Genomic DNA, 27,873 nt, shown 5'->3' on the forward strand with positions numbered 1-27,873 from the left:
AACAGATCACTTCTTTTTGCAGTGCTCGACTATAACGACACACTGACTCAAACATGACTGCGTTGTCACGTATGCTTCAGTGGGTCAGTGTTCTCGATTGCTACACGAGCGATTTATGCCCAACTAGCCCAAAAGACGGACGCACTTGAAAGAAGTGAGTGAATGAGTACAGTGAACTTGTACTGAACTGGATTCACATGCCGAATAGAAGAGCGCAGTGTCAGCTGAAACAGGCGGCACGGCTGATTATGTAAGTACTTCCAATAGTTCGGCTACTAGTGTATTTCGCGTTCGGAAGTTATCTTTACCACTGGAAACAGCGCAGAGCTTGCCCGTTAAACTTGAGTCAGCCGACACCACACGAAACACGCCGCGGTTGACCAACCCAACTTCCACACGGTTCATTCACCACATCACAGGTCACACGAAGTCAAGAGTGCCATACTTTAAATCACTGCAACACCAAACGGACCTGAAAATTCATTTCCTTCGACAGAGTTTCTCAGGTGAGTTCGTTCACTCGCCAGTTACGAACTCGATGGACGCGCTAGGCCTACGCGTAACGTAAACAACATCCGCGATAGGCGAGTGTTGATTATCCAGACTTCGGAGCTCGTAAACGTGTTTCCATTCGTTTTGAGCACAACAAAGTGCACATACAACAAGCACAGACGTTGCGGCAATCGTGATTCGGTTGGCTGTTTTAGCAGACGATCGTACCGAGCCCGGCGGAACCCAGTGGGCAGGTTGGATTGGTCGGCGTCGTTCGAAGTCGCTTCGGATCCACGTCGCACTGCCACAACCCACGGTCGTCGGTCGGTCGGTCGTGTCGTTGTCGGCCTACTATTACAACACTGTCTTTCAGGAACACTGTCGCGCGCGTCGTGCGTCCAAAAAACTCGGACGATCGTTGGTGCCGGCGTCTTCCCACGGTCGGCCATATCAGGCCTAGGCAGCCGGAGACTCCGCAGCCTCCGATTGGTTGACGCCTGCGAGGCGTCGCAGCCTCTCATTGGTGCACGCCGGCGCAGCTTCGCCGCGCGTCGGCAAACTTCTAGCATCGGCAGTAGACATATATGTTATAGCGTATAGCGTACGCTATAGTTGCGGACGCTAAACTAAAACTGTCTATAATCGCTGCGCGACGTTCCGCTTCACCGCGTTTGCGACCGACGCATTGACGCATTTGACCCTTCGGCGCGCGCCGAAGCTTTCCAGCGCGTGCCAGTGGTTGGGGCATAAGAACGTCCGCTCCGCTACGCTAAACGTATAACTAAAACGTGAAAATCGCCCGCCGCTCCGATGTGGTAGTGTTCCTGTATGTGCTTCGCCTTCGCCTGCCAGGTGAAATCTTCGCCCCGGCTCCCGCCCCCAAACTGTCACCGCTTGACTACATCGAACAGCTTCGGCACCTTTGTCAACGTCTGCGACCAACGCCCACGTGAAAACCGTCCAACTACGATGTCTTCGTAAGCAGAGACCTTGCTTCATCAAGTCACGTCTTTGTGCGACGCGAAGACATCCGGCCATCTCTTACGGCACCGTACGAAGGGCCTTTCAAGGTGCTTGGGCGTACCGACAAGACCTTCACTATGACAATAGACGGCTTCACGGACGTAGTAGCGATCGACCACATAGAACCTGCGTACATGCCGAACTCATCTGTTTCGGTTCCGTTGCCCAAAAGTTAAGCGGTTGAACCGGCGCGAAACGCACCTAATAAAGGGCCATGAGTGCGATTTTGTGCACGATAGCAACGAGCGACGGCTTCGAGCGACGGATCGGGCCATCGCGTGAACAGATCGCTCGGTCTTGTCGCGCGATCGCTCAGTTTTGCAAATCTAGAATTCGTCGCTCGTCGCCCGGAAGTGCTATGAGCGACTAGCCAATAGCGCGAAGCCGGAACTGGATGTACATAACCAAAGTACTTCTGATTGTCGCACGGAACGAGCAAACAATGGAATTTTTATACGTGCAAGGATAAGAACCTACTGCAAGAGTTTCAGAAATATATTATGCTGCTTTTAACAGTAAAACATCAACTGAAGTTAATAAAGCACGCGTCACATTGCTGTCCTCATACCGGTAACACTGGGCAGACGTCGCTCGAAGTGAGGGGTACGACATGGGGTACGAGTTGTAGGCGACGAGCGAACGTGGCAGTCATCTCCATCGCGTCGCTTGTCGCTGTCGCGTGCAAGATCACTTACATGGGGTTTAAACTTAGACGTCCTTCCCCTTATCAGGTGGGGGGGGGGGAAGCCTTGTAGCGGCGCGCCGTAAGCGCGCTCCCGATTGCAGCGCCAGCACCACGTTGCACAGGACGCGCGAAATAAAGACAGATTGCACCTCTGCGTTCGTTGCGTGTTGACGTGCGTTCCGCCGCTCGTACATACGCGGCTGTCTATAGGCGTCGTCATAGAGTTTCTCACTACATTACCTAGAGGGAAATACGGTGCTGCTGCGCTGTGTTATGCATGGGAATGCCGGTATTGCGACTTCGGATTGGCATCGTTCTCGGAGAGACAGGACTCCTAGAAGACGCGCTTGGCAAGCACCGGTCCGTTTGTCACAATGATTCATTTTCTACTAAAACAGCACGTGAAAAGCTGTTTTGGTTTTATTATTACACAAAAACAAGTTTTGTTTAACTATCAGAACTTGTTATTGCGTGTACAATTATATGTTACGTAAAAAGTATCAGCGGGCAGCTAAAGTTAGAGGACAGACGACAAGGTTCGCGCTCGTTTTGAAACAGTTCGTCGTCTGTTTTTGTTTTTATTCGCTTGGACATGCATTGTAGGTGAGTAAAGATGTAATATGCGTGAACGAAAACATTTTATGAAAATCTTACTTTGAGAACGCGTTATTTGTGTAGCCATATCCACGTTTTAGACGAAGCCCCGTACAACACTAGCCAACACGAGCCTCGCAGACACATACACCGTCATTCCCATGACGGCACGGTGCCCCCTTAAGAAACTCCCATAGACGGTGGCGCCAGATTTCTCTCTAGGTGTAATATGGGCGTCGTATATCGCGACCACTATAGTGATGAATGACGGTCAACGGTCACTGACATAAATAATTGCAGGCACGATAGTTCTGTTGGCGGCACTCATTATTCGTCTCGTTTCGGCAGCCAAAATGTGCTCACACGATTGTCTACCACACGTGTCTGAGGTTTTCTTTAAACATGCCCTTTAAAACATTTATTGGCTTCTGTAGGGGTTGAAGGACGGACTTCGGGATGAAAACCAAACTTGGGAGGGTTTATTTTACATTATATACAGGGAGGTGAGACTCAAGTAACAGTCGCACAGTCATTACGGGCCGGCAGCAACTCGGACGCTGCGGCCCGCGGCAAGAAGTTCGAGAGAGGTCAATCAGGGAATCAGGGAATGCTCTGGTCTCTCTGGAATGCTTCTTTTAAACCCTTCGAGGACTGGAAGTCGCGTCATGTTCGACCAATGGGAGAGTCCGCTCAGATGACGCCATTTTCAGCCAATGGTTGGCGCCCGTATCGCGTTGTCACACCCGGCGGCTCTCTGCGGTCTTGCCTCGCAGACTTGTAATGCGCTTCTTCAAAGGAGGAGAAGGGGGGGGGGGGGCGCTCATGCTCCATTGTACGAGGGCCCACCTGCTCCCGGTGGTACGGCTCCGCAGTGGTGGCAAATGCCTTCTTCAAAGGCGAAGAGGGGTGACGATTGGGCTATATTGTCCGAAGGCCCCTTCTAATCCCGGCGGCGTACGAACTTGTTTGCAAGTGTCCTGCCTCAGGAATGTGGCACCCCTGCTTCTGCATTCCTCAATTAGCTGTGCTGCGATTCGAAGTGGTTTGGGGAACTCGAAGTAGCCTCAGGAAACGGCGCCATATCTAACACTTCCGCCTCCGCGAGAAAACTTCATATGCATGCTGAAAAACATTGCACCGCTTTTTGTTGCAAAGCACCGCTTCTTGTTGCACGCGAACGTTTAAGCTGTTCGAGCCACGGGTGTAGTGAGGATCTTATTCGAGGGATCGAGGGGGGTCCTACACGTACATTCATGCGTGTTTTTGTATACGTGTGTCTATATATTGTACACACAAACTAAAGATTTCGGGGGAGGGGGGGGGGAGGTTGGCACCTCTCCGGCTACGCCAATCGTTCGAGTTATAGTCTGCATTAAAATGTGTCATCTTGCTGAGCGCTTGCGTACAGTTGCCGCATGTAGCTCGCGACCAGCAGACAAAAAAGCAAATGGAACACCGCGCGGCATTTGGCATTTGCCTCCAGCGCGCGCGAGGAGTAGCTCCACTGCAGAGCTGGATCATAAACAGGACCTATGCGCAACTCTGCTCCCTGCGGGAGCATATACAGGAACACTGCGCTGCGGCTTAGCGTGGCGACTCGGAGCAGAGCGTACCGTAAGGACGCTCAACTAAAACATCTTATTAGATAATTTCAGTGCACCCGGTATTCCGGCAAGCGCGGACGGCTTGCCGGTTTAGCGGGGGTATAAACGTGAGCGGCCAGAATGGTGGCGCCAGCTGGTGGCGCAAAGATCAACCACACAAACACAAAGCTAATTACTATGTCCTAATTAGCCGCTGGTGTAAATTTTCGACAGCAGCGTAATCGTCTTCACAGTTACGCCACTGCCAAAAATTTGCACCAGCTGCGAAGCAGGATATAGTGGGTTACTGCAGTTTTAGCTCTGGCTGGTTGAACTCTACGCCACCAGGTGGCTGCACCGCTCTGGCCGCTCACGTTTACGGCCCCGCAAATCCGGCAATCCGCCTAAACCACTCCCGTTTGCCGGAATAGCGGGCAGGCTAAAGGTCTCTATTGACTCTCGCTGTAAAGCCCCTTGATAATTTGAAAGTAGCGACACTCTCCTCCTCGCGTTTTCCTCTTTAATTCTCCTCGCCCTTTCTCCTTGGCTGCCGCGGACGGGCCGCAACATGCAATGGAGGCGCGTTATCTCGGGCCAGTTGCACGGCCCAGTGGTTTTGAAAATTTTTCGAAATCCTGATAACCGCATCGCTAAAGCTCAAGGCAACGTTTATGAGGTGGGTGGTTTTTTCTAAAGCCGTATAAACGGGGCATACTGATGTAAAAGGAGCTCTTTGAGGCGAGTTCGATACTGCAGACCATTGTGCGTCTGAACTAGTATTGCTTCTGGCACACCCCTCTGCGCTTGGCATATGAAGTGAAAGCCTTATATCTCTGTTTCAAGGACGTGTTGTGAGGTATTGAAAATACCACGTGACCCTAGGAAGGCCGGAAGCGAACCAAAGCATGTCCACCGTGTATAAGAGATTATTGCTGATTAGCAAAGTTAATTATTGATCAGTGATTTTATTAATATGGCTTAAAGTGTACTAAGGAGCAATAAGGTGTGTTAACCAGAATTAAGGTGAATTATGGTGGATTAAGGAGAATAAAGGCGGATGAAGGAGGATGAAAGCGAATTAGTGTGGAATACGATGAAATACGTAGCAGCGCTAAACATTATTGCCTGCAGAATATGTTTTTTGCATTACTACCTCATGACTACAATCATGATTGATTGTTCAACCATCGTAATCAAAGCGCATTGATGCAATGATTTCGGCTCATGTTACATCAATGCAAAAAGATTCCCCACAGAACAAAACCGCAGAAAGGTGTTTTTAAAGGATTCGCTATTAAAGCGCAGATTCCCGGCCTCCGCCTAGATGTTGATATCAACAGAAAGCGTTCGCGATCATGTGAACACGCGCTGCACATTGCCTGTATCCGTGAAAAAACCAAATAATAATCGTCGCCCAATCATACGTGCGTGGTAGTGCAGTTCAAAGCGAATTCCAAAAATCCAAGATGTCCTTAGGAATCGCCTAGGAGACGCGAATGCGAAAGCCTTGTAAAGCCTCCTGTAATTCACCTCAATCCACCTCCGTCACCCTTTATCCACCTTATTCCACGTAATTCTCCTTAATCCACCCTTATCGGTCTTATTTCTCCTTCATCAACACTAATTCATCTTAATCCACCCTAATCGGTCGTAATTATATTTCATCCACCCTAATTATCTTTAATACGCCTTAATCCTTGTTCATCTACCTTAATCCCACTTAATACACCTTAATTCTCGTTCATGCACCTTAATTCACCTTAATACACTAAGCCACCTTAACACACCATAATCAACCTTAATCCTCCCTAATCCACTTTAATTCAATCCCTAATCAATGATTAATTAACATGGCTAATCATTATTCTCATATACACGGCTGGACATGCTTTGGGTCATTTCTCGCCTTCCAGGGACGCGTGATATTTTCTGTTCACAACGCGACCTTGAAACAGATCAAAACTTTTAAAAAACGCACAGTGGACTAGCTAGCGCTCATCACCTGTAATAGCATGGGTATACTTGCCGCTAATTCTTTCGGGGCCTGCATTCATTGTATGAATGACGCACACATCAACGTAATCTGAAAATAATAGTTCCTTTACAAGCCACTATTTCGATTTGCAGTAACACAGGCAACGTAACCTAACAATAACGAAAAGTACGATCGAGAGGCTGTATCATCACTCAGAATTCTTCGCAGCGGAAAACAACTTACAGTGCTGCATTTCCTACTGAATAACAACAGGTGGCGACGTGCGAGGTGATGGAGTCCCACCAGAATATTAAGCATACTGAGGGCACGCCCATTTTTAAGCAACGTACAAATTGCCGCAGCAGAAACGCTAGTGAGCAGGCCGGGAGAATTAAAAAGAAAATGCAGCATTAGGGGATGCTTTGATACGAGCAATAAGAAAGACGCTTCACCTCGCAAACAACATTGTTCTTTGTCGAAACAAAGTTCTTTCAGCCAATGTTATGCAGCCACTGCTTCCTACGCAAGCCGTCACGCTTTCCTTGTGGGATCACAAATATTGCATAACCATCTTCAGTTTTATTGCTGCAGTTATATGCACAACAGCACGGCATAGCCCTAGCACAGAGAGCAGGAAACATAGCGTACAACGTTCGCTACACCGAGCCAAAGCGCTGAGCCAGCCGAGCTGAGAAAATATCCCTAAGATTTCCAAATTTCAATCAAACCCTGCAATAAGTGTTGAACCCATAAGCAATATGAATATCACCCGTTCCCTCCTATGGTTTTTCCCCTAAGAGTCGCAAGAAATTGAAAAATTAAGCGGTCTACAAGGGAGAGAGCCGAGGCAACAGCCAAACAGCAAGGAAAAGCAAAAAGTTACAAATTTATCCGTTGTTTCCGAAAATATTTATGGATGAAAATATTGTTACTTAAAAACGAATAGAGAAAACGCCGCCGAAAGTGGAGAATGATTCCTTGTGTTTTGAATGGCTCTTCTACAGTTATCAGTCGGACCGCCCGACGTAGGCACTTCTCTGCTGTGCTTATGTGGGTGTTTTTCTCACCTTCCGCGGTGGGCGCAGTACGTCTAGAGCAGTGGCGTAGCCAGATATTTCGCTCGGGGAAGGGGGGGGGGGAGGGAGGGCTCGCGTTTCAGCTCGGCCTCCTCCTTAAGGGAAAGCTTTAGCTCGAGTGCTCCTACCTAAGTACATGTGGCAGGAGAATTCGTTCTTCTCGGCAACCACTGCACCAAATTTGACGAGGTTTGTTGCATCTAAAAAAAGAACTTCAATTGTAGTTGCTGTTTGTTTAGAATTTTCTTTAGGTTGTCAATTCGTTATCAAAAATTGCCTAAAATCGTCAATTTTCAGGAAACGAAGGTATCAAGTTCAATACTCTGTAACTCAACAAGGAAAAATGATATCACAATTCTGTGATTTGCATATAATAGTACATGTACAGCGGCAAAAAGTGATATGTTACACATGAATCTCAAAAAATTTTGTATTATGGAAATACGGCTTTTGCAGAACCCTTGCACATAACGTAAACTTTTCACGCAAGATACAAATTGACATACCAAATTTGTCCGCTTTGACTATTATAGTAGATGGAATTTACAGAAGCGCGATATCTGTTCTTTATGCAGAGCTAGTAGTTTGCAAACATCGTGCTTCTATTTTTTTCGAACTTTCTCATTTTTCAGAATACTTCGAAGAAAATTCAGGCCCGAAATGGAAATTCCGCTTCCAACAGACACTAGAATTAAACTTTGTCTCAAGTGCAACACATTTCATTAAAAGCGATCCAGAGGTTATCTCAGAAAAGCGTTTCTGCGTTTTACATGTATTTGAATAGGCCGCGTCGGAGTTGGGGCCGAGCTATAGCTTCCTCTTAAACAATTTGTCGAGGGATGAAATACATGAATAATAACTCCACTGCCATGACCAAAGGTGCTGCAAACGAATTCTTGAACGCTACTCAATGTTCAAACAAGTAAAATATGTAATTTTTCATAGAAGAATATACCAGTATGTGCCAAATATTGTTCCAAAAATAACTGATATCAATGCTTCCATGGTTTTGTCAATTTAATAAGCAATGAAAATATCACACGAACATTAGAACTATATCAGTTGGATACCAGTTAAGCAGTTCATGGCGCTGTCAAGTAAAGCTGTAAAAACGTACAGGCCATGAAATGAACAAGTTCAGGACAAATATGTTAATGAAACTTTGTCATTGAAGAACCTTGTTTACATTCTTGCACATATGCAACGGCCAGGGAAAAATCTCAATGTCGCTGTTCTTCGTTCCAATGTATTGCGCAGAAGCAGCTCTCACCGGTCGTGTATCGCGAGTAATTGCACTGAAATTATAGCCTCAACTGAGGGCACGTATAAAAAGCAGAAGTTCTGCATACGAGGGCGAATGAAATGAAAGTGAGCCAATGCGAATATATGACAAACGGGGTACTTTATTTAAAAGTAGTCTCCATCAGCATTTAGACATTTGTCCCGTTGACTAATGAGTTGTGTGATTCCCGTCTTAGAAAATTCCTTGTGTTGCTGCTTCAAAACGTGTACAACTGACTCTTTCACGTCATCGTCAGAAACGAATCTGGTTCCCTTGAGCTGTTTTTTTAGTTGACCCAAAATGTGTAAGTCGCAAGGCGACAGATCTGAGCTGTATGGCGGGTGTTGCAGCGTTTCTCAATTAAACTTTGCCAGTGTTGTATTAACCATATCAGCGACGTGGGGACGGGCATTGTCGTGAAACAAGATGACCCCATTCGTCAATTTTCCACGTCGTTTGCTCTTGATTGCGACACGCAGCCGATCCGGCGTTTCACAATATCGGAAACAATTGATAGTCTCTCAAGATTTAACAAATTCTGTCGGTAATGGCCCCTGACGATCGAAAAACAAGTCAACAACACCTCTCCGGCGGAAATGACGGCTTTTGCTTTCTAGGGGGTGGTGAATTCGAATGTTTCAACTGTGAGCTTTGCCGTCATGTTTCAGGCTCGTAGAAGTGCCACCACGGTTCGTCCCCAATTGCAATTACGGACAAGAAATCGTCACCCTCATTCTCATACCGGATCAGATGAGTCAAGGCAGCGCCGAACCTCTCCGCCTTCTGCCGGTGGTTCAAAATTTTGGGTGCCCATTGCGCACACAAGAGCCGATAACCGAGCTGTTCATATACTATGGCGTGAACCGAACTGTGACTGATGTTCACAAGTTCAGCCAGTTCATCGATGCTTATCCTCTGTTCTTGTCTCATCAGCTCATTAACCTTTGCAATTTTGTTAGGGGTGATTGCATGGTGGCTTTGGCCCAGTCTTGGATCGTCTCTGCAACTTTCACGTCCTTCTTTCAACTTGCTACAACGCTTCACAGTGGCCAATGAAATGCAATGTCCAAAGTACACGGCAGCCATACGGCGACTAATTTTTTGGAGGGAAACACCTTCAGCTGTCAGAAAACTCACGACACCACGATGTAAAATTTCTGGAGCGTCAATTACGTCACGCAACTATGTTCAACCCAGTGTGTGAGAGTATTAAAGAACATTTATCCTTACACCTGCGTGTCACTTTTGTAAATAAGAAATGCATGTGTGCTACGTGCATGCTTCGCAGATAATGAACCGAACCATTATTGCGCGGGGTGGGTAAGCTCACTTTCATTTGACTCGTCCTCGTACATTAGAAATGCGAAGATACAATGGAATATACAAATGTGAAGATACATCTTGATAAAGGGCAAAAGAGTGTCACTGGAAACAAAATTCACTGCACGTATACACAACACCTCGTAACAAGATATTTAACGATACGCATAAGTCTCCAATAAATCTACGGATCTAAGAAAAAGTCACCGTATATAATGCGTCAAACAAGGCAAATAAACATGTTGCGCAATCACAGATTCACAGAATCCTAGATCCCACCGCCATTCCATCCACTCCCCCCGATGTATCGCGCGCAACGGAAGGCGGCGCGCTTACTCCCCGCTTTTCTTTTTTGCGCACACAAGACTGAGCCACCATCGTCGACTCGCCCACGCCAACCCCCTCCCCCCCTACACACACACACATACACACACACACGCGCGCTTTCACCCGCACATACAGCATGCCGCGTGCGGTCACGATGTTATCGTCATTGGACTTTACACCGAACATGAGGGCGACAACAGGAATGCACCTGGAGTGTCCATAAAATTGCTATAGCAATAATATAGTAAGGGTATCCGGTAACTGAAGTGTCCCCTGGCCCATTACTTTCCGCAAAAGAAGCAACAAAATCGAGCTTTCACCATGCGACGCGACAATTCGCTGCGCCATAACAATGTTTTTTTCTTTTTCCTTTTGTGGGGTGGGGACACCGAAATGGAAAAAAAGACGCAAAGGAAAGTATCTTGGCTACAATCGAATGCCTACTTTGGGCACTTAATGTGGCTACCGAAGGAATATCAAAGAAAACGTGAGAGGCTTGGCCCACCAAAAACCTGACGCATACTGCTCGGTATTCTATACCGGCGAGACAAGACTTTCCGGAGAGGTTGCGCTCAACCGAACGCGATGGAATCCGCCGAGTCCCCACAGGGATGGCGGCGAGCGACCATTGTTTCTTTTTCTCGTCCGATAGCCAGAAAGCGTCAAAAACTCTGCCAGGCGAAAATCCACTCGGCCAGAGAAAACCGAACGCGCACCAAAGTGTGCCACGCGGTGGTAGGGGCGCTCTGATGGGCTCTGGCATCCCGCGGGTAGGGTAGCAAGAACAAAAAAATTGAAGAGGTACAATGTATCCGCGCGAATAAAAGTCAAAGTTGAAAAAATAAATAGCATAGTTACCTTTGCTGGCTTTAGTGTCTTGATATGGATGCTTTGGCAAAGGTAAAAAAGAATGTTGATATTTTTTGTGTGACATGACGGCACAAATGAACCACCGCAACGCTTCGTCTCATAGGACCTCGCTGCGTGCTTTTATAAACTTGTCTGATAGTGTGTTGATTTGGCTTGTCTTGTTGTATGTTACGATCTACGACTTTAGAAATTTCATGCAGCTTTGACGTCAAATGTTTATAAGAATATTAAACCCACAAAGTTCCGCAACTGAAAATCTTAAGCACAACTTTGGAAATGCCAATGCACCTTTCACATCAAACGTTTATGAGAAATGTATACGCGTAAAGTTTCGGAATCGACATCCATGCGCTCCGTAGATTCCGCGGCCTCCGCGAAATGCCGCGACGAGCCCACTCGCCGTCAAAAGGCCCTTGAAACTTTCTGCTCGGATGGGGCTGCTGGCGCTATGTGACTCATGGGCGTTGCCGCGAAATCCAGTCCGAGTTCGCAATGTTCGCGGTGAAATGTGTTTTCGTGCGTGAAAAAGACAGTCTACAGAAAATCCAGAATGATGAGCCGCATAAGCCCCCCCCCCCCCCCCCCCCTGGTTACGCTCCTGGTCTAGAGCCACAGCGTCCTGCACTGTTTTACTGGACTGGCGGCCACGCATCATTACGCAACTTCCCAAATAACAATACGAGTCAGTTTTGGCATAACGTTTCCTACAACGTACTAAAGGGCATTCTGGCGCTTCAATCGTTGAGCCACCGTGGGAATGATGGGAAGTACATGGATTTGTCCGATTTTCGTGCTTGTGCATTCGTTTATTACGCTTTGTATGCGTTGATTGTCGTAAATTTCAGAGCAATGTATACTTTTCTAAGCGCAGAAGAAGCTGCGAACACAAACAATCGCTTCTAATTGCAACGGTTCAGCTTCTCGAGGTGGCCAAATTGAAACGCGCCTAGCGTCTCAAAGCACTGGCGTGCCCGCTATAAATTAGTAAGGGCGTTGTCACTTGTCGATGCATGCGACATGGCGTAATGGTTTCAATATCGGGCGTCTGTGCCTAGAGGTCCTGTGTTCGAATCGTGCGGTCGGACAATTTTAAGAAAGTTTGTTTGATTATTTACTGCGCCGTACATTGTTAAAAATGACGAGTTTGCAAAGCCGCACGAAGCCGGAAGAACGAATTTTAGGCAAATCCATGTACTTCCCATTCCCAAATGCTGGCTCAACCGCTTCCATTGCAGCTCCCTTAGACACTACCGCCAGAGTACCCTCTGGTAATTATTGTATGAAACAAACTCTATGGGCTTTGGTACTTCACTTGGTAGGGTAGTAAACGAGGGACCCAAAAGAACTGAATTTCCGCAAATATATATTTCACTATAATTCACCCAGAGCTCATTAGAAAACACTAGTAGAAGAAATCTTCATTTTACGCAGTCGCTTGTTTATTTGTTCTTGGCTGTGCCCTTCCGGCGCTTCTTTCATGCTAGAGTCAATTTGATATAGTTCCTGGTTTGCCAAGTAAAGTAGAGATGTATATCACAGGCGCACTTGTCAGATACACCTTGTTTCATTTTCGGTTTGCTGGTTTACGCACCTTTAACGTTGTGAATTATTAACGTTTGTACTAGTAAAAGTAGACCCACCCCTGATCTGCATAGTAAAGTTACCTTGACGATCACTATGACCAATGATAAACAGACGAGCCAGCAAAATGAGAGAAACGAGGCACAAGTTGCACGATATGTTTAAGTTCTTTGTGATCATATGCTACAGTCATCCGCAGAACTTTTCTGCAGGAGGAGGATTGTTGAGAAATTGGTGAGAGATCGTCGCCCTGAGGAAATACGAGACTCTCACCGGTGACACACACAGGCACTCCATGGAGGAATTCTATACGGAAGCCCTTCTTGCATTGACACTGCCAGTGGATGCAGTCCGAGTGGGCATCGCCAAGCTCGCACGCCGTCCTCGTAATGCATGTCTCGCCGAGCCGCCGCTCTGCGCACAAACACCAACACAAGCACACACACCTTAAAAATAGAACGAAAGGCAGCGTAGAGGACGCAGTAAAACTAATACAATACCTACGCAAGTAAAACGACAGTCACATTACTATAAAACCTCGGTTAGGGTAAATTCCGGCAGAACCCATCTCACGATGATTGTTGAGGTTAATTAATTTATTCATTTACGTTAATTTATTTATTTATTACTACCGGCCTTAGTCTTAGGCTTTGTGTAGGATTGGGCACTGCAATGTACAGATGAACAAAAAATGAACAGCAAGAAGAAGCATTACAAGAATTAAATAAATTATGGGGTTTTACGTGCCGAAATCACTTTCTGCGTATGAGGCACGGCATAGTGGAGGACTCCGGAAATTTCAACCACCTGCTGTTCTTTAACGTTCACCTAAATCTACGTACACGCGTACTTTCGCACTAGAAGAATTCAATACATCGCACTAGCAAGATATTCCTTCATCCGCTCGGGCTGTACAGAGCATTCCAGCGAAAGTCATCACAAGAACTGCAAGGGATTGTTGGAAGCGTTCTATATTAGAAAGGGTCTGATTGTGTCAGCGATACATCTATCGTATCGTATTCTATCGTATAGTATCGTATGTGCTTTCTTCAAAGTATGTTACCATGACCATGTTGTTCTATGTCACACCTTGGTTCTCTGCGCATGAGCGGAAGTTGTCTGTTTTTTCTATACGTTTTTGAGGCTGTCATCGAACATTTGGTAGTTTGGCGCTTCAGTGTCTCCTTTTTTCTGTCCCTTTTCAAGAAGTTTATTTTGCGCCACAGCCAAGTATACATGTATTTCAGTCAGTCCCTATATCGCCTTAATTTTAATGTCTCCATGTTTGCTTTGTTAATTAGAACAGCTCGGAGATACTTGCCACCTATAACAGTTAAATACTAACCTAACAGATTATCTTTCAATATTTTCTAATTGTTTAATGTTCTTCGGAGTGTACGGGTCCCATACTATTGAGGCGTACTCAAGAATCGGCTCATATACGTTTTATAAGCTAAAAGACGGATTTCTTGTGTGAACTGTCGTAGCGACCTTCTCAAGTAACCAAGCTGGAGCAATGCTTTTTTTGTAATGTAGGATATGTGTTCGTTCCATCTAAGGTCGGATGAAATTATAAGGCCTAAGTATTTGTAGCTGCTAACCATAGATTGATTATTACAACTGAAACTAAGAAAATTTTAAGGGGTGCCGTTTTTGTGTTACTGACACAGTGACCGTTTTCTTTGCATTAACATTCATTTGGCATGTGGCGCACCATGCTTCTACCTTGACTAGTGAAGCATTCGAACAGACCCCCTCATTTACGTTATTAACTTCTTGATATAGCATACAGTCACCTGCAATTAGTCGTGTTTTCACGGTCGCTTCCTTTATTAGGTCACTGACAAAGATTAGAAAGAAAAAGGGCCCAAGGACGGAGCCCTACGGAATGCCCGACCGAACCGGTGCTGAGCCAGAACGCACACTGTCGATAAGCACACTTTGCCGCCTTAACGAGAGATATGCAGAAATCCTGTGAAATGGGTGAATTATATTTTGAGTATTGTTTGCAGTTTTAGAAGTAGTTTAGAGAGACACACGGTCGAATGTTTTTTCCAAAATCTATGAATATCATATCAATTTGGCACTGTCTGCCTAGAAGTGCTGCGAGTTCGTGGATAGTTTCGAGTAGCTGTGTTGTTGTAGACAGACCCTTCCGAAACCCCTGCTAGCTGGAATTAAATTATGTTGTTGTCATTTAGGAGGACCGAATTATGTTTAAATATAACATGCTCGAGAGTTTTAGCATATGTGGCCAACAATGAAACTGGTCTGTACGAAATGTGATAAGCGACCTGTTTTCTGATTTGGGTATTGGGGTAACCTTTGCGCACTTCCAGTCACCCGGAGCTTCTGCACACGATAAAGACTTGTTAAACGGTATGCACAGAAATTTCGAGCACCACTCGGCATATCTCACGAGAAAAGCAGTAGGTACGCCATCCATCCTAGGCAATTCCTTAGTATTTAAATATCGCAAGAGAGAGATGAGGAGGAGGAATGAACGTTTATTGTAAGAAACAGCGCGAAAGTGTCCTTTTTTCGCCCTAGGTGGGCGGCTCTCTTAGTCCAGAAAGCCGTTGGCTAATGCTGCAGCCCGGGCCCGGTCCACCAGACTTCGCTGATCGTCCAGGCTCTGTGCCTTTAACATTGCCTCCGTAAATACCGAACAAGAAAACTGATTGAAGCATTTTGCGATCAAACTTTTATGAGTTTACATAAAAGTTTAGGCAAATTAGTTTAGGCTTTACATCACACAGCCAAAGAAGGCATTGCTAGGCGCAACGTGACTATACACGAGAGAGGAGGATTGTTGTATCGGCACAACAGAGATCGAAAGGGTAGGATTTTAGATCAGTTAATCGTACCTACTAAGTACAGGGAGGACCTTTTGAGTTTCTGTCATGGAAATGGGTGGTCCGGCCACCTAGGCAAAAACAAATCAAAGGAAAGATTGCTTATGGAATACTACTGGCCTGGCTGTTTCAAAGACGTAGGAAACTTTATAAGATCATGCGACCCCTGCCAGCGCTCGGGTAAACCAGGAGAAACATGGAAAGCTCATGTAAAGGTAGTGCCCTTAATATCAGAACCTTTCAGACTACTTGTGATAGACACGGTAGGGCCTCTACCAAAGACAAAGTCGGGTTAAAGGTAGTTGTTTACCATGCTGTGTCCGGCTACAAAGTTTCCAGAAGCAATCCCTCTGAAAGAGCTCAGCTCCACCGAAGTAGTAGACGCGCTTTTGACCATATTCGCCCAAGTCAGATTCCCAGCCGAAATTCAGGCGGATCAAGGGTCAGTATTCACCAGATCACTGACTTCCACATTCTTACAAAAGTGCGGGGAAAAGTTATCAAACAGTTCTGTCTATCACCCTCAGTCAAATAGTGTAGAGAGGTGGCATTCAGTGCTTAAGCGAGTTTTGCGGGCACTCTGTTACGAGCAGAAGGACAGGGAGAATTGCCGTCCGGCTACTTTGTTTGCTTTGTGAACGGTTGCTCATGAGGCTACAAGGTTCTCGCCAGGAGAATTAGTGTATAGGAGGACACTCCGTTCCCCGCTCAGAATGTTGAGAAAGATGTGGGAGGAAATAGGGGAGAGTCCAACAGCGGTAGAATACGTGCTAAATCTGTTGGAACGGTTAAGTGCACCCCAAGAACTAGTCGAAAAGAACATGGGAGTAGCTCAAAAGAATGCCAACTTCTATTACGACAAGAATGCAAGGCTTCCTACGTTGAACGCCAGAGACCAGGTAATGATCATCAAACCTTCAAGAAAGAACAAGCTTGAAGTTCACTGGGACGGGCCCGTTAAAGTGTTGCACAAACTTAGATGCTATCTAACTATGCACTGAAAATGCCCGGTCGCAGGAAGGAGGTGAGGATATATGACTGCAATTTGATGAAGCCGTACGTAGACCGGAGCGGAGTCGTTAACCGTACTATCAAAGAGCAGGATGACCCTAGCAACTAGTTTAATGAGCATAAGGCGACCTCCAACTCTGAAATCAGCCTGGAAGAAGTGGTAAAACATTCGGTAAGCTCGCACACACTTAGACCCGAGCAGCTAGATGAGCTAAGAGGGCTGTTAGGGAAATATCTCGACAAATTCAGCGATCGCGAGGTAGAACCGAACTAATTACGCACGAAATAGAGCTGACATCAACCGTAACCGTTAGATCAAATTCTTACAGGGTGTCTCCACGACAGAGAGAAATTATGGAGGCAGAGATACAGCGCATGCTAGAGTTGGGAGTTATTTAGCCCGCTGAAAGTGACTACACGTCACCACTACTACTAGTAGAAACCCCTAATAAGGACCCTCGTGCGTGTGTTGAGTACAGGAAGTTAAATATCATCATTAAGGATAAGCTGTACCCGACACCCAACATTAAGGAACTAATCGAAAGAGTTAGTGCTGCTAAATACATTACAGCTATAGATCTCGTGCGGGGATACCTGCCAAGTTCCCCTTTCAAAAAGTGCCAGCCGCTATGCCGCATTTATCTCACCTGTAGGCATTTTTAGCCCTCTCGCCCTCAGCTTCGGGCTGAAGAACGCGCCGTTTAGCTTCTCTAAGTTAATGGAAATTCTCCTAAGAGACTTGCAGGAGTTCGCATTGCCATTTATTGATGATGTAGCAATGTCTTCGGACAGCTGCGAACAGCACCTATCGCACCTCAAACAGGTGTTGTCACGGTTGAGGGAAGCCGGTTTAACGATGAAGGCGGACAAGTGTAGGTTCGGCTGGTCGCAGGTTACTTATCTGGGCCATGTTTTCGGCCAGGGTACGAGATGGCCGGCTGAGCTGAAAACAGCTGCGATTGGAAAATTTTCACAGCCACTCACGAAAACAGACATTCGTTCATTTTTGGGATTTGTGGGTTACTATCAACGGTACATTCCGAATTACTCGCAAATGGCAATTCCTTTAACGGACGCCCCCTGAAGGGGAGCACCGAATAGCGTGTACTGGGATAAGGACAAAGAGAACACTTTCGAAAGTTTGAAAACACTATTGGTTTCTCGTCCTGTGCTTCGCGCTCCGGACTACGCAAAAGAATTCGTAGTTTAGTGCAACGCAAGCGACAACATTATGGGCTTGGTACTTAGCCAGGTAGGTGACGATAATGAGGAACATCCTATCCTAGTCACTCTCCCGGCTGATACGTGCTCGGGCGGCGTCTAGCGCAGCGTTGGTCCCAATTACTCTTGCATAGCCCGGCGTCCAGATGAGTCGAACAGTTCTGCGCGTAGGGATATGCTCCAACGAAAATTTCAACGCTACCAACCATGGTGGCGTTGAAACGGTCCATAGGGCGAATGACAGCCTTTATGCCATTCTGCGGTGGTTTCGGCATTCTTGGTCTGTAGGTGATACTGTCTACTTCTGTAGGTTGTTTTAACCGTTGCATTCCTTTCACGGAGTCTCAATTGCGTCGGCTTCCTTCCTTGTTGCTATCGTTGTTGCTTGTTCTTCTCACTAGTCAGCGATCCAGATTCTTCAGTGCATTGCTCTGGTGGGATGTCCATTGCTGCCTCCACCACCTCCATTGTTCGAGCAGGCCGACTGGTTAAGTCTCGATGATAGGCCTAGGTTCCCACTGTTGCGTGCTCGCTTCACTCACTGCAGCCGCGGCGACATCGACGGCGCCAGCTGATGCTTTTCGGACAGCTGCGCAGCTGCTTAGCGGGCGGGCACTCTACGTTAGGATTAACGAGACGGTGGCATGATGTAGGAATTCTTCAAATAAACTCACTTGTAGAGCTCCGAATCCAATGTGGGTGGTCTTACCGGAGAGATGATAACTTCCCGAAGAACTCCTCGGTAGTGGTAGGAGGAGCAATACTTCTGCCATAGCTTCGGACAGCTGGAGCCCATACGAGGCGCGTCTTGCTCTCCTTTTCTTCTTCACCATTCATGCGAGACATCGCAAAACCCTTGCAACTGCAACTAAGCACGTGGCTCTATGCCGCCGCCTGGAATCACGCTACAGGATTCCGTTCGGCGCACACGGAGATAGGTCAATGATCGAAACAAACCGCTCCACGCACTTGCAGAGCCCTCCTCCGCGTTGTGTGAGAAGCGCATATGGTGCAGACGTCATATAAAAACGAACGAGGTGATAGCCTGTTTAGGTTTAGGAACGGGAAACAGAGTTCCCTTTGATTACCCCTACCCTATTCCTTTTTTGCTCTTCCGAGCTGCGCTACAAGCCTAAACAGTCATGACATACCAACTCGCCCAAACTGCCACGCTTTTGAGGTGATAGCATCGTCCACAGCACGGTGGTGTCAGGGTTGTCAGGTTTGGCGACTTCTCGCCAAATTGGCTTTTAGAGGCTCCTGGTGACCGAAAGTCGGGCTTGGCAACTTGGCTACTTTCTGGCTAATTTCGACGGTCGTAACTGGTATAAGTACTATGCAAATCACACTCCCCGCCCGACGGCCCCCTCGAATCAATAGTCTCAAACGTCAGATCTTGAAGGCCATGCTTTTGTGTCTTGCAAGCTCCGGAAGCAAATTCTGGAGCTGAAAATACATCTAGCCGCCATATGGTCAGCGGGCCTATTAGACCTATCCTGGGCTGTCCAGGGCTGCCCGAGATGTTTCATATGCAACGTTGGTTGGCTGAAATCAACGTTTCGGCCAGTCCGGGACTATCATGGATTGATAATTCACCAGGCCGAAGCAGCTCCTTCTAACAGGAATTAACGAATCTTAAAGAAAATGCTTTTGCGCCCTTCCTACGACGGAAGCAATGCGTGGTGCCCCGACATCACCCCCAGCGACGGTTACCCCTATAGAGAAACTCGATGACGATGGTTCTTGGTGCCAGAAACGACTGCACCAACAGAAAACACGTCGTGGCAGCCATAACATTACAGGTGTCAATGACCATGCGGCTATGCGACTGCGTACCAAGGAGAGAAGTATGTGACGTCATACCGTTCGTACGCGATAATGGTACAAGTACGGCGTGCAGCGAGTTTGCTGTACTGAAACTGGCGATGCCGCTTCGGCTGTGAGAAAACACGAATGCGGGCGGCGAAAATTATCAAGGAACGTCAGCTGGTTATTATGGTAAATTATGACGCAATAATATGTGATAACATTTGTTTTGTTGTTATTTTTGTTTTCATCAGTGAAGCAGAAAACTGCAGGTCTTTTTCGCTTTTTTTCTTTCTCATTATTTCCGCATCAAAAATTCGCAATTGGTTTATCGCAACATGGCTACTTTCTGGCTACCAATTAAAGCTCTTGCTACAGTTCGCGACTTTTTTGGCTACCTTTCAGAATTTTTCGGCTGCTTTTTCTCCCAAGGACTTGAAAACCCTGGATGGTGGTCCGCAGCGCTTAGGAGCGAAGGAGAGGGTACGCAACCGGGGTTTTCGCATCACGCGGCAGGCATTAATGGTGCATTGGCTATACGCTTTCCATGCTTGCGCTCACGCCCTGGTGCTTTGAAGCCCATGCGGTCACCGTATTCGCTGTAGTTTCTTAGGCGAGGAAGTCGTGGGTTTATTCGCCACAAGTCGTCTATGGACGATGTGTCCCTTCGCGTACGTGCCTTTCTTCCAGCGGTATTGAATAAAATTCCCCGTTTCGAGTAAAAAAAAAAATCGTTACCAATTAAGGGTGTGGCTTCAGAAAAGCGAGGGGGTGTGGGCACTTTACCAGCGGGAAATAGCATTTTGACAGGAAAGTAGTGAGTTCAGAATTTTCCGGAAAGAAAATGCAAACAAGCCTGATGGCGATCATAGTTTGGAGTCAAGATACGCTACAATAGACAGTTTTAGAACAGCATGTGTCGCCTTATGTACGTTAAACGTAAACACCTTTGCGGGACGTTACGGTCCGCGTCTTTGCAAACCTTTAGTTTACCACAATGGTACGCAAACGTGAGGGCCATGGATGGATGGACGGACGGACGGACGGACGGACGGACGGACGGACGGACGGACGGATGGACGGACGGATGGATGGATGGATGGATGGATGGATGGATGGATGGATGGATGGATGGATTGATTGATTGATTGATGGATGGACGCTATAAGCGTCCTCTTTGGAACGTGGCGGTGGGTTGCCCCACCAAGCTCTTGTTATTGTATTGCCTAATCTCCTACCTACGTTAAAAAAAGAAAAGAAAGAAAAGCACAATTAATTTCCGCAAGTAAACTGCGTGAAAGGCGATATGACTCTCTTGTCGCCTTTCACCCTCTCCACAATTGCCTCTGAGCACCTGGCCAGGTTTGAACCACCAGCGATAACCACCCTTTTACTCTCTCCTACTGTCGAGGCCTCTCCGTTTCCCTTTCTTAGTGTTTTACTCGTGATTCGGACTTGAGAAGGAGCATTGACCTCGGCGTTCCTGCTTTTTCCTTTGCGGCCGCATCAAGGTAGGTGCAGCTTTTTCCAGTTACCCGCTCACCAGGTTGCACTCATTCCATGTGCTTCGTTCACACTCCCCGTCTTGTCCCGTCTGGGACTGCGTTCCATAGTCACAACCATTCTTGTTCAACCATCCCCGTTCAGCTTTTCCTCGGCTGCTTGAAGTCTTTCTTTCGACCGCCTTCTGTGCATCCCGCTCGATATTTAGCTCATTTTTGAGCTCTTCGACATGTTTCACAAGCTCATGCTGGAAGTCTTGCATTTTCTTTAGTCTAGCATCGACATCACGGTGTCAGCCGATTGATTCGATTTCCTCGTAATTCTCATCCGTCCCCTCACTACCATGAGGACCCCCTGTACACTGCACGCTTTACCGTCTTTCTTGCCATGTGCTGCACTTAGCTTTTTCTAATACAAACACCGAAGCTTTCAGAGGACGTGCGCTCTAGCAAAGGCCGAAAAGCACAGAATCGAAACCCTTAAGATGCGGCAGAGTAATTATCAACAATGTTTCAGAAGCAATAAATGCCGCACAGACTTAAGGTATGACACGCGTTCGCACGTGTTAAAGCATGCAGCCGCGCTATCTTTATCCTACCAGAGCAATTGTCCCGATACCAATGCAGACACACTAAAATCACTAATAACTAATGGTATTACCATATCCAAGCTACTATTCAAGGGCTATAAAGACAACGTCCCACATGGTTGCACGTGTTGAAGCACGTGACGCGAAAGGAGGCTCTGATTATCCTGCAAACCAAATATACACGAAACACACCTGCGCACACAAAAAAGAGAAAAAGAAAAGAAGGAAAGGAAAACTAGCAAATTACTATTTAAAGGCTAAAGAAAACGTCAGCAATTAAAAAAAAAGCAGCAAGATCAAAGCTTGCACAAAAGAGTTGTGTTTTTTTCCCCATCACGAAGCCCTGGAAAAACATCATCACATCACTCACCACACTACGTCATAAAACAGGGCGCCGTGTGGTACTTCGTGTCAAACGTATCTAAGGGCGCTATAACGTAAGACTATTCCAAACTTTTCTGCTCCATTTCTGTAATCGGCCCTCCGCGATTGGTCAAAAACTTTTTTGGACCACTCCCACTTGACCTGTCTGTCACGCGAAGTCACGAAAACCGCGATAGCTCCCCATCTGATATGACGTGTACACACCGATTACGCGTGATTTGACCGAACAAAAGAAACAGTTATTTCTGATTCGACGCCTTTTCACCATTAGCCCTCGACTATTGGTCAAGCGTTTCTGGGCTGAACCCAGCTCACCTGCCTGTCCCGCAACGTCACAAAACCGCAAAAACTCACCCCGTCAAAGTGACGTGTACGCGTTAAAGATACACTAATATGTCGAAGACAACTGAATTTTCTTCTGAATAGCCGCAGGCTGCCCGTTCCGAAAGGAATAAAGATGGCTGCCGTCGATCGCTCAGGCACTGGCTACTCGCCCCTGCCGGTGAACATGGGTTTGTTTGCTTATAATAAAACTTATTTCATGGCCGTGTAACGTTTTCGAGCACTTTCGGTACGTTTATGACCTCGTTCTGCCCACTCTTCTTTGCTGAAGATCCGTTTTAGCGTGATTCTTAAGCTTCCGTTGCATGCCGCCGCGACTGTCGACGAGCCACCGCAAGCTAAGTAAGGGAAAGCAGACGAATCGCAGACGCCGGCACCACCCTCTTCATCGGATTATCGATTTTCAGTGCGCTGGCTCGGCCCCATCGAATCCCGCTCCATTTGAGCGTGCTCCTCGCCTCTTGTTAGCCAATTAGATAAGACAAGCCGCTCAGTGTAGGCAATGTTATTCGTTTTTCAAGCAAACAAAAGTGACCTCCTATATGAACTAGGAGAGCGTTTCATTGGTCTGTTGAGACAACCCTGTGGGTGACCACCCGGTGCTTGCGTCGGCAGTTACGCAAATTTGACGTCATTAGATTGGAATAAAAACATACTAGGAATAGTTTTACGTTATAGGGCCCCAAGCCAAGATAATATATTAGCAACGACCCCGTTCCTATTCGGACGCGTCTAGTTAGGCCTAAGGGCGCCGGAATCACTGAACGATCTCAGAAATTGGACGCGCTATGCGCTCATAATTACCGTTTCAGGGGCGTTCAGCGAAAGCGAAAGCTCCTTTCAATAGTTATTAACGGGCAACGCGAGTGAGAGCGTAACCATCACGAGAATTCATGCTGAAGCGGGAGCCATGGCTGCTGGCATGCTCGACAGCGCTATTCCATTACGAACGCTAAACTCGCCAAATAACGTACATTCTCATGGCGCACGTAAACCACAGAAGCCTAATAACTTAAGGCGCATTCTCAGTAATTACAACGCTATTTATATGGGTACGTAATGCGTTTACGTTTGGTTTCAAACGCTATTCTAAACTGTCTGATGGGTTGCTAGTTATCGCAATGCGTGTGACATATTTCTCTGTGCATTTCGTCTAAGCGCTGGTCTTTCAGAATTTGAACGGAGCTACAAACTACAAACTTGCTTTTAGATTGTTGATCTGCAAGGAAAGTGCACTCACATTCATAGTAGTATTCCACCGCGTGCTATTATTAAAATTATAAGGTTTTCTTTACACAATTTTTTTTTTAACCATGACCGGGCTTCAGTGCCTCGCCCAGAATTTTTCCCGGACGGCGCCCTGCTCCCTTCGATGCCTGGCACGTCACCTATGAACAAAGGCGCACATCCTTCGAACGCCCGACCCAGAGAAGCACAAGTACACACCTTCAGGCAGACGAAGGGCCGGCTCAAGGTGACAGTTTTATTTCATTCATTTCATGTTATTTCCTTAAAGGCCCCATTTAAGGGGTATTAGTAAGGGGTGGGTATACACATACATAAAAAGTGAAGGCCATATATTTTATATTAATGGCCATATTAGTTGTATTATTATGCACGAAGCATGGGAACTTAGAGCACAACGGAACCATAGCGCCCTCGCCCGCTCCCGCCAAACAAAAATCATGGCTACGCGACTGGTAGTTTTGCCATTACCCAACCGCGGTTCCATAAATAACTCACCTGGTTCCTTGTTGTACGTTTGGTGGCCTGCCGAAGGGGAAAGACATGGGCAAAAGGAAAGAAAACAAACCCGTTAGTTCCTATCACTAGCATAGCACATAATAGCTTGATGCACACAAGCATCATGCATACAAGCATTCATGCTTTTGCGGGCGGGTATTGTATATGTATTGTTAGAACATTTTGAATAAATCACAATCCCACTCACAAACAATTTCTGTCTCCAGAGTTCGCAGCGTGCGCCGCAAACGCGCGTAGGCCCTCTGCTTCACGCTGGCCTGTGTCTCGCCGGAACAAAGCGAAATTCGCCCGTCGACATCGTTGCCTTTCTGCGCCGCTTAGCGCAGCAGTTTTCTTGATGCGATCGCAAGCGAAGCAGTAGGCGGCGTGTAAGCACTGCTGATGCACGTTGAAGCTGCGCTCTGTAGGGGACGAGGCGCCACAGGCTAATTGGACAAAGGGCTACATACACCGCTACATCTAGTGTCCGCGCGGCGATGGCAAGCGACTGTACCACGTGTTCCCAGCAGAGTTGTCGGCGCTGTTAGACTCGGCGGTGGGCGAAACATTGCGGATATTTCCATCAAAACGGCTCAGGTTGGTTGGCGTGCGAGGTGTTCAGGGCCACGAGTTGCGACAGTATCGGGCGACATGACCAATGCGGCGAGAGGTGATACATATCGGCTGGTCTTCCGCAGTTCTCCTCTCAGTCAGGTTGCGATAAGGCCGAGAGAAGCGTCGGAGTGGAGTGAAAATAGTAGAAGGGCGTTCGTTGGCTCTGGGGTTGGCGACAGCACAGCCAGAATTTAGGCCAATGTTTTAAAGTTCCTGGCGAACGATGGCTTGTACGAGGGGAACTGACAAAGGTGTTGCATCAGGGCAACGCGAACAGAAAGCTGCAGGCACCATCGCGTCCAGTTCACCTCGAACGATTCCCACCACGTCCCCTGATGGCGGCGCATGCTGCTGTGCGGGCTGACCTTCACATGTCGACGTTGCGGCAGTATTGGGAAGTCTGGCGAATGGTTGCAGGACGCGTCGGCTTTTGGCCGACTCGAATTGTTGGTAATGCATTCTTTAATGATAACCAACTGTAGAGCAGCTTTTGCACATGAGCTGATTAAAGATGTCGTCAGCAATTCCCTTCAGCACGTGGCCGACCATCTCAGCTTCTGGGATGTTATGATTGGATTCACGATGTCAGGATTGGGGGCTCAATCCCATCGCTCGTAACCCGTTGTCAAGATTGGAGTCCGGCATGAATGAGAAGGTAGCTGGCCCATGCCGTCGTCCAACTGATCCACGCTGAGGACGTTGATGAAGGGAAGGACTGCTTCTCATCGAGAACGAGGAATATGGGTTTATTTACAGTATTTGCATGCAGTTCATCAGTCTAGCATGACTGCGAGAAAAAGCACGTCAGTCTAACATGACTGCTTGAGAGAGTGTACTGAGCATCCGCACAACAGCGGTTTATAAACACTCGGTCCTCCCCCGATGCCCAGGTGACGGAAACGGCCGCCTCTTCGCGCGAGAGCTTACACACACACACACACACGCACGCACGCACGCACGCACGCAAGTTCACGGAGCCCGCCGCGGTCCGATTGTCTTCGCAGAACTCGGGGCTTACTTCAAGAACGGTGCGTGGGAAGGGATCTTCATCGACGTTCCCACGGCACTTCCCCGCTCGCGGCCGACCAGGGCGGCGGTGGCGAGTGCAGGCACAAAGCCTGCTTCGTCGATCCTGGCTCCAGCGACGGAGAGTGGAGGACGCGCGTATTGTTCTTGACACAAAGTCTACTTAGTCACGCCATGGCTAGAGGTTTGCGGCGACGATCCAGGAAAAGATGACGCCCGCGGTGGCACTGGTTGGCAAAACTTGCACCTCAGCGGGCCGTTCTTAACAACGACAAAGCGCCAGCATGTCCTGAATGTACGAGACGTAGGACTCCGTGGGGGATTGGGCAAGGGAAGCCAGTTCCTGCTTTGCGGAAATGTTACGGCGGGCTGGTTTGTCAAACAACTCTCTTAACTTCTCTTGCATTGGTCCCAGCTGGCTAGCTCCTCTTCGTGGTTTTTGTACCCCACTTTTGCCGTCCTTCTTAGGTAGAACAACAGGTTAACTAACTTAAGCGTAGGGTCTCATTTGTTGATTCCACTCACGCGTTGGTACATAGCCACCCACTCTTCAACGTCGGCGCGTGGTGAGGACGGTGATGCGACGACCACTGCGGAGCTCCGTTTCCAGCCGTGGTACCCAGCACCTCCCATCAACATGTCACGCGGATGTTGGGAGTACAGACTGACTATTTACAATATATACAAGCAGAGTGAATATGGTTAAGATGGCTGACCAGCAACAACACGCAGCAGCCAGCGTCTCGCGATCTTTTTCCTTTCTCTTCTTTTATCCGTCCGTAACAATATCATGAGAAGCCAACGAACAAAGAAGATACCAATGACATCATAGGGGAAATTACTTGTACTTACTAATTGAATTAAGAAAATGATAATTCATTTCTTTTATTCAATTCGTAAGTACAAGCAATTTCCCCTAAGTTGTCGTTGGTGTCTTTGTTTGTTGGCTTCTTATGATATGCAAGAAAGAGGGGCAGAGATCGCAAAGCAAAAGGGGTTACCGAACTGCGGCATGTTTCAAAGGAAGTACGAATCGCAGTGTGCACGGTGCCAGAGGCTGAAAAGCATGGTGGAGGGGGGGGGGGGGGGAGTGATATGCAATTGACAGGGCACTGCTTGCAGCAAACAGGGAAATTTGGACGCTAGCTAAGGCAATGAATTTTACGGCCATTGACATCGACCGGGGAGTGCACCGAACAGGCCGCGCAAGCATTTTCGTGCGTGAAGGCAAACATTAACTATTGAATTAGGCCATACGCCAGTAAAGGACAGAATTAGACCACCAGACGTGAGGAAAAGACATACAAAGGATAAGAATAGAGGAGATAAAATTTGCTACATAAACATGCAGGGTGGTCGCAAGCAGGAAAAATGGCTAGAAATTCAAATACAGCTGAATGGCGAAGCGATTAGCCTGTACGCCTTGACCCAAACGCATCTACGAGATTTGGAGCAGCCGCCTGCTACTGACCATTCTGTATGGGAAGGGCGCTACCGAGTGACTGGGTCAAGGAAAGGCGGAAGCGTAGGCATGCTAATTAGGCGAGGTCTGCAGTGGCAGGAAGGGCAAAAGAGACGTCTAAGGAGCATTTTTTGGATTAACGGCACACGGCAAGGCAAAAAAAGACGTGAATCGTGGCTTGTAGTAGCTTTCCTATTGACAGGTAGTGATAACAGAGATAAAAATAAGGAATTGGTTGATTGCATCAGAAGAAATTAATGAGTCCAAGAAATCTGGCCAGGTGATATTAGTGGGAGATATGAACGCGCACACAGATGATTTAGACGGATATACTGATTACAAGGGTTCTCTAGTGCTGGATCTTTGCGATGCACAGAACCCGAGAGCAGTTAACAGGGAAATAAGTGTCATGGAGAGGTAATGTGGCACTGCGGAAATAAATCGTCATGTATCGATTACGCCTTAATCTCAGAAACAGTCTACGAACGGCTAGACCGAACGATGAAAG

The 27,873-nt window shown here is 47.3% G+C and overlaps 1 protein-coding gene across 5 annotated transcripts in view; it reads right to left on the minus strand.

Moving 5' to 3' along the window:
• The window catches only part of LOC135918024 (uncharacterized), a 474,504-nt gene that overhangs the window by 97,529 nt on the left and 349,102 nt on the right, over positions 1-27,873 (minus strand). For 3 of the 5 annotated variants that reach the window (XM_070521484.1, XM_065451694.2, XM_070521485.1), the window contains 2 exons: positions 24,263-24,289; positions 13,082-13,222 (listed from right to left, as the gene is read on the minus strand). The exons of the other annotated variants lie outside the window; for them this stretch is intronic. In XM_070521484.1, the coding sequence (XP_070377585.1) occupies positions 13,082-13,222; positions 24,263-24,289 (168 nt within the window). The remainder of the gene's footprint in view (positions 1-13,081; positions 13,223-24,262; positions 24,290-27,873) is intronic. 5 annotated transcript variants of the gene reach the window in all.

Source organism: Dermacentor albipictus, chromosome 7 (genome assembly GCF_038994185.2).
Source record: "Dermacentor albipictus isolate Rhodes 1998 colony chromosome 7, USDA_Dalb.pri_finalv2, whole genome shotgun sequence".
Lineage (NCBI taxonomy): Eukaryota > Metazoa > Arthropoda > Arachnida > Ixodida > Ixodidae > Dermacentor > Dermacentor albipictus.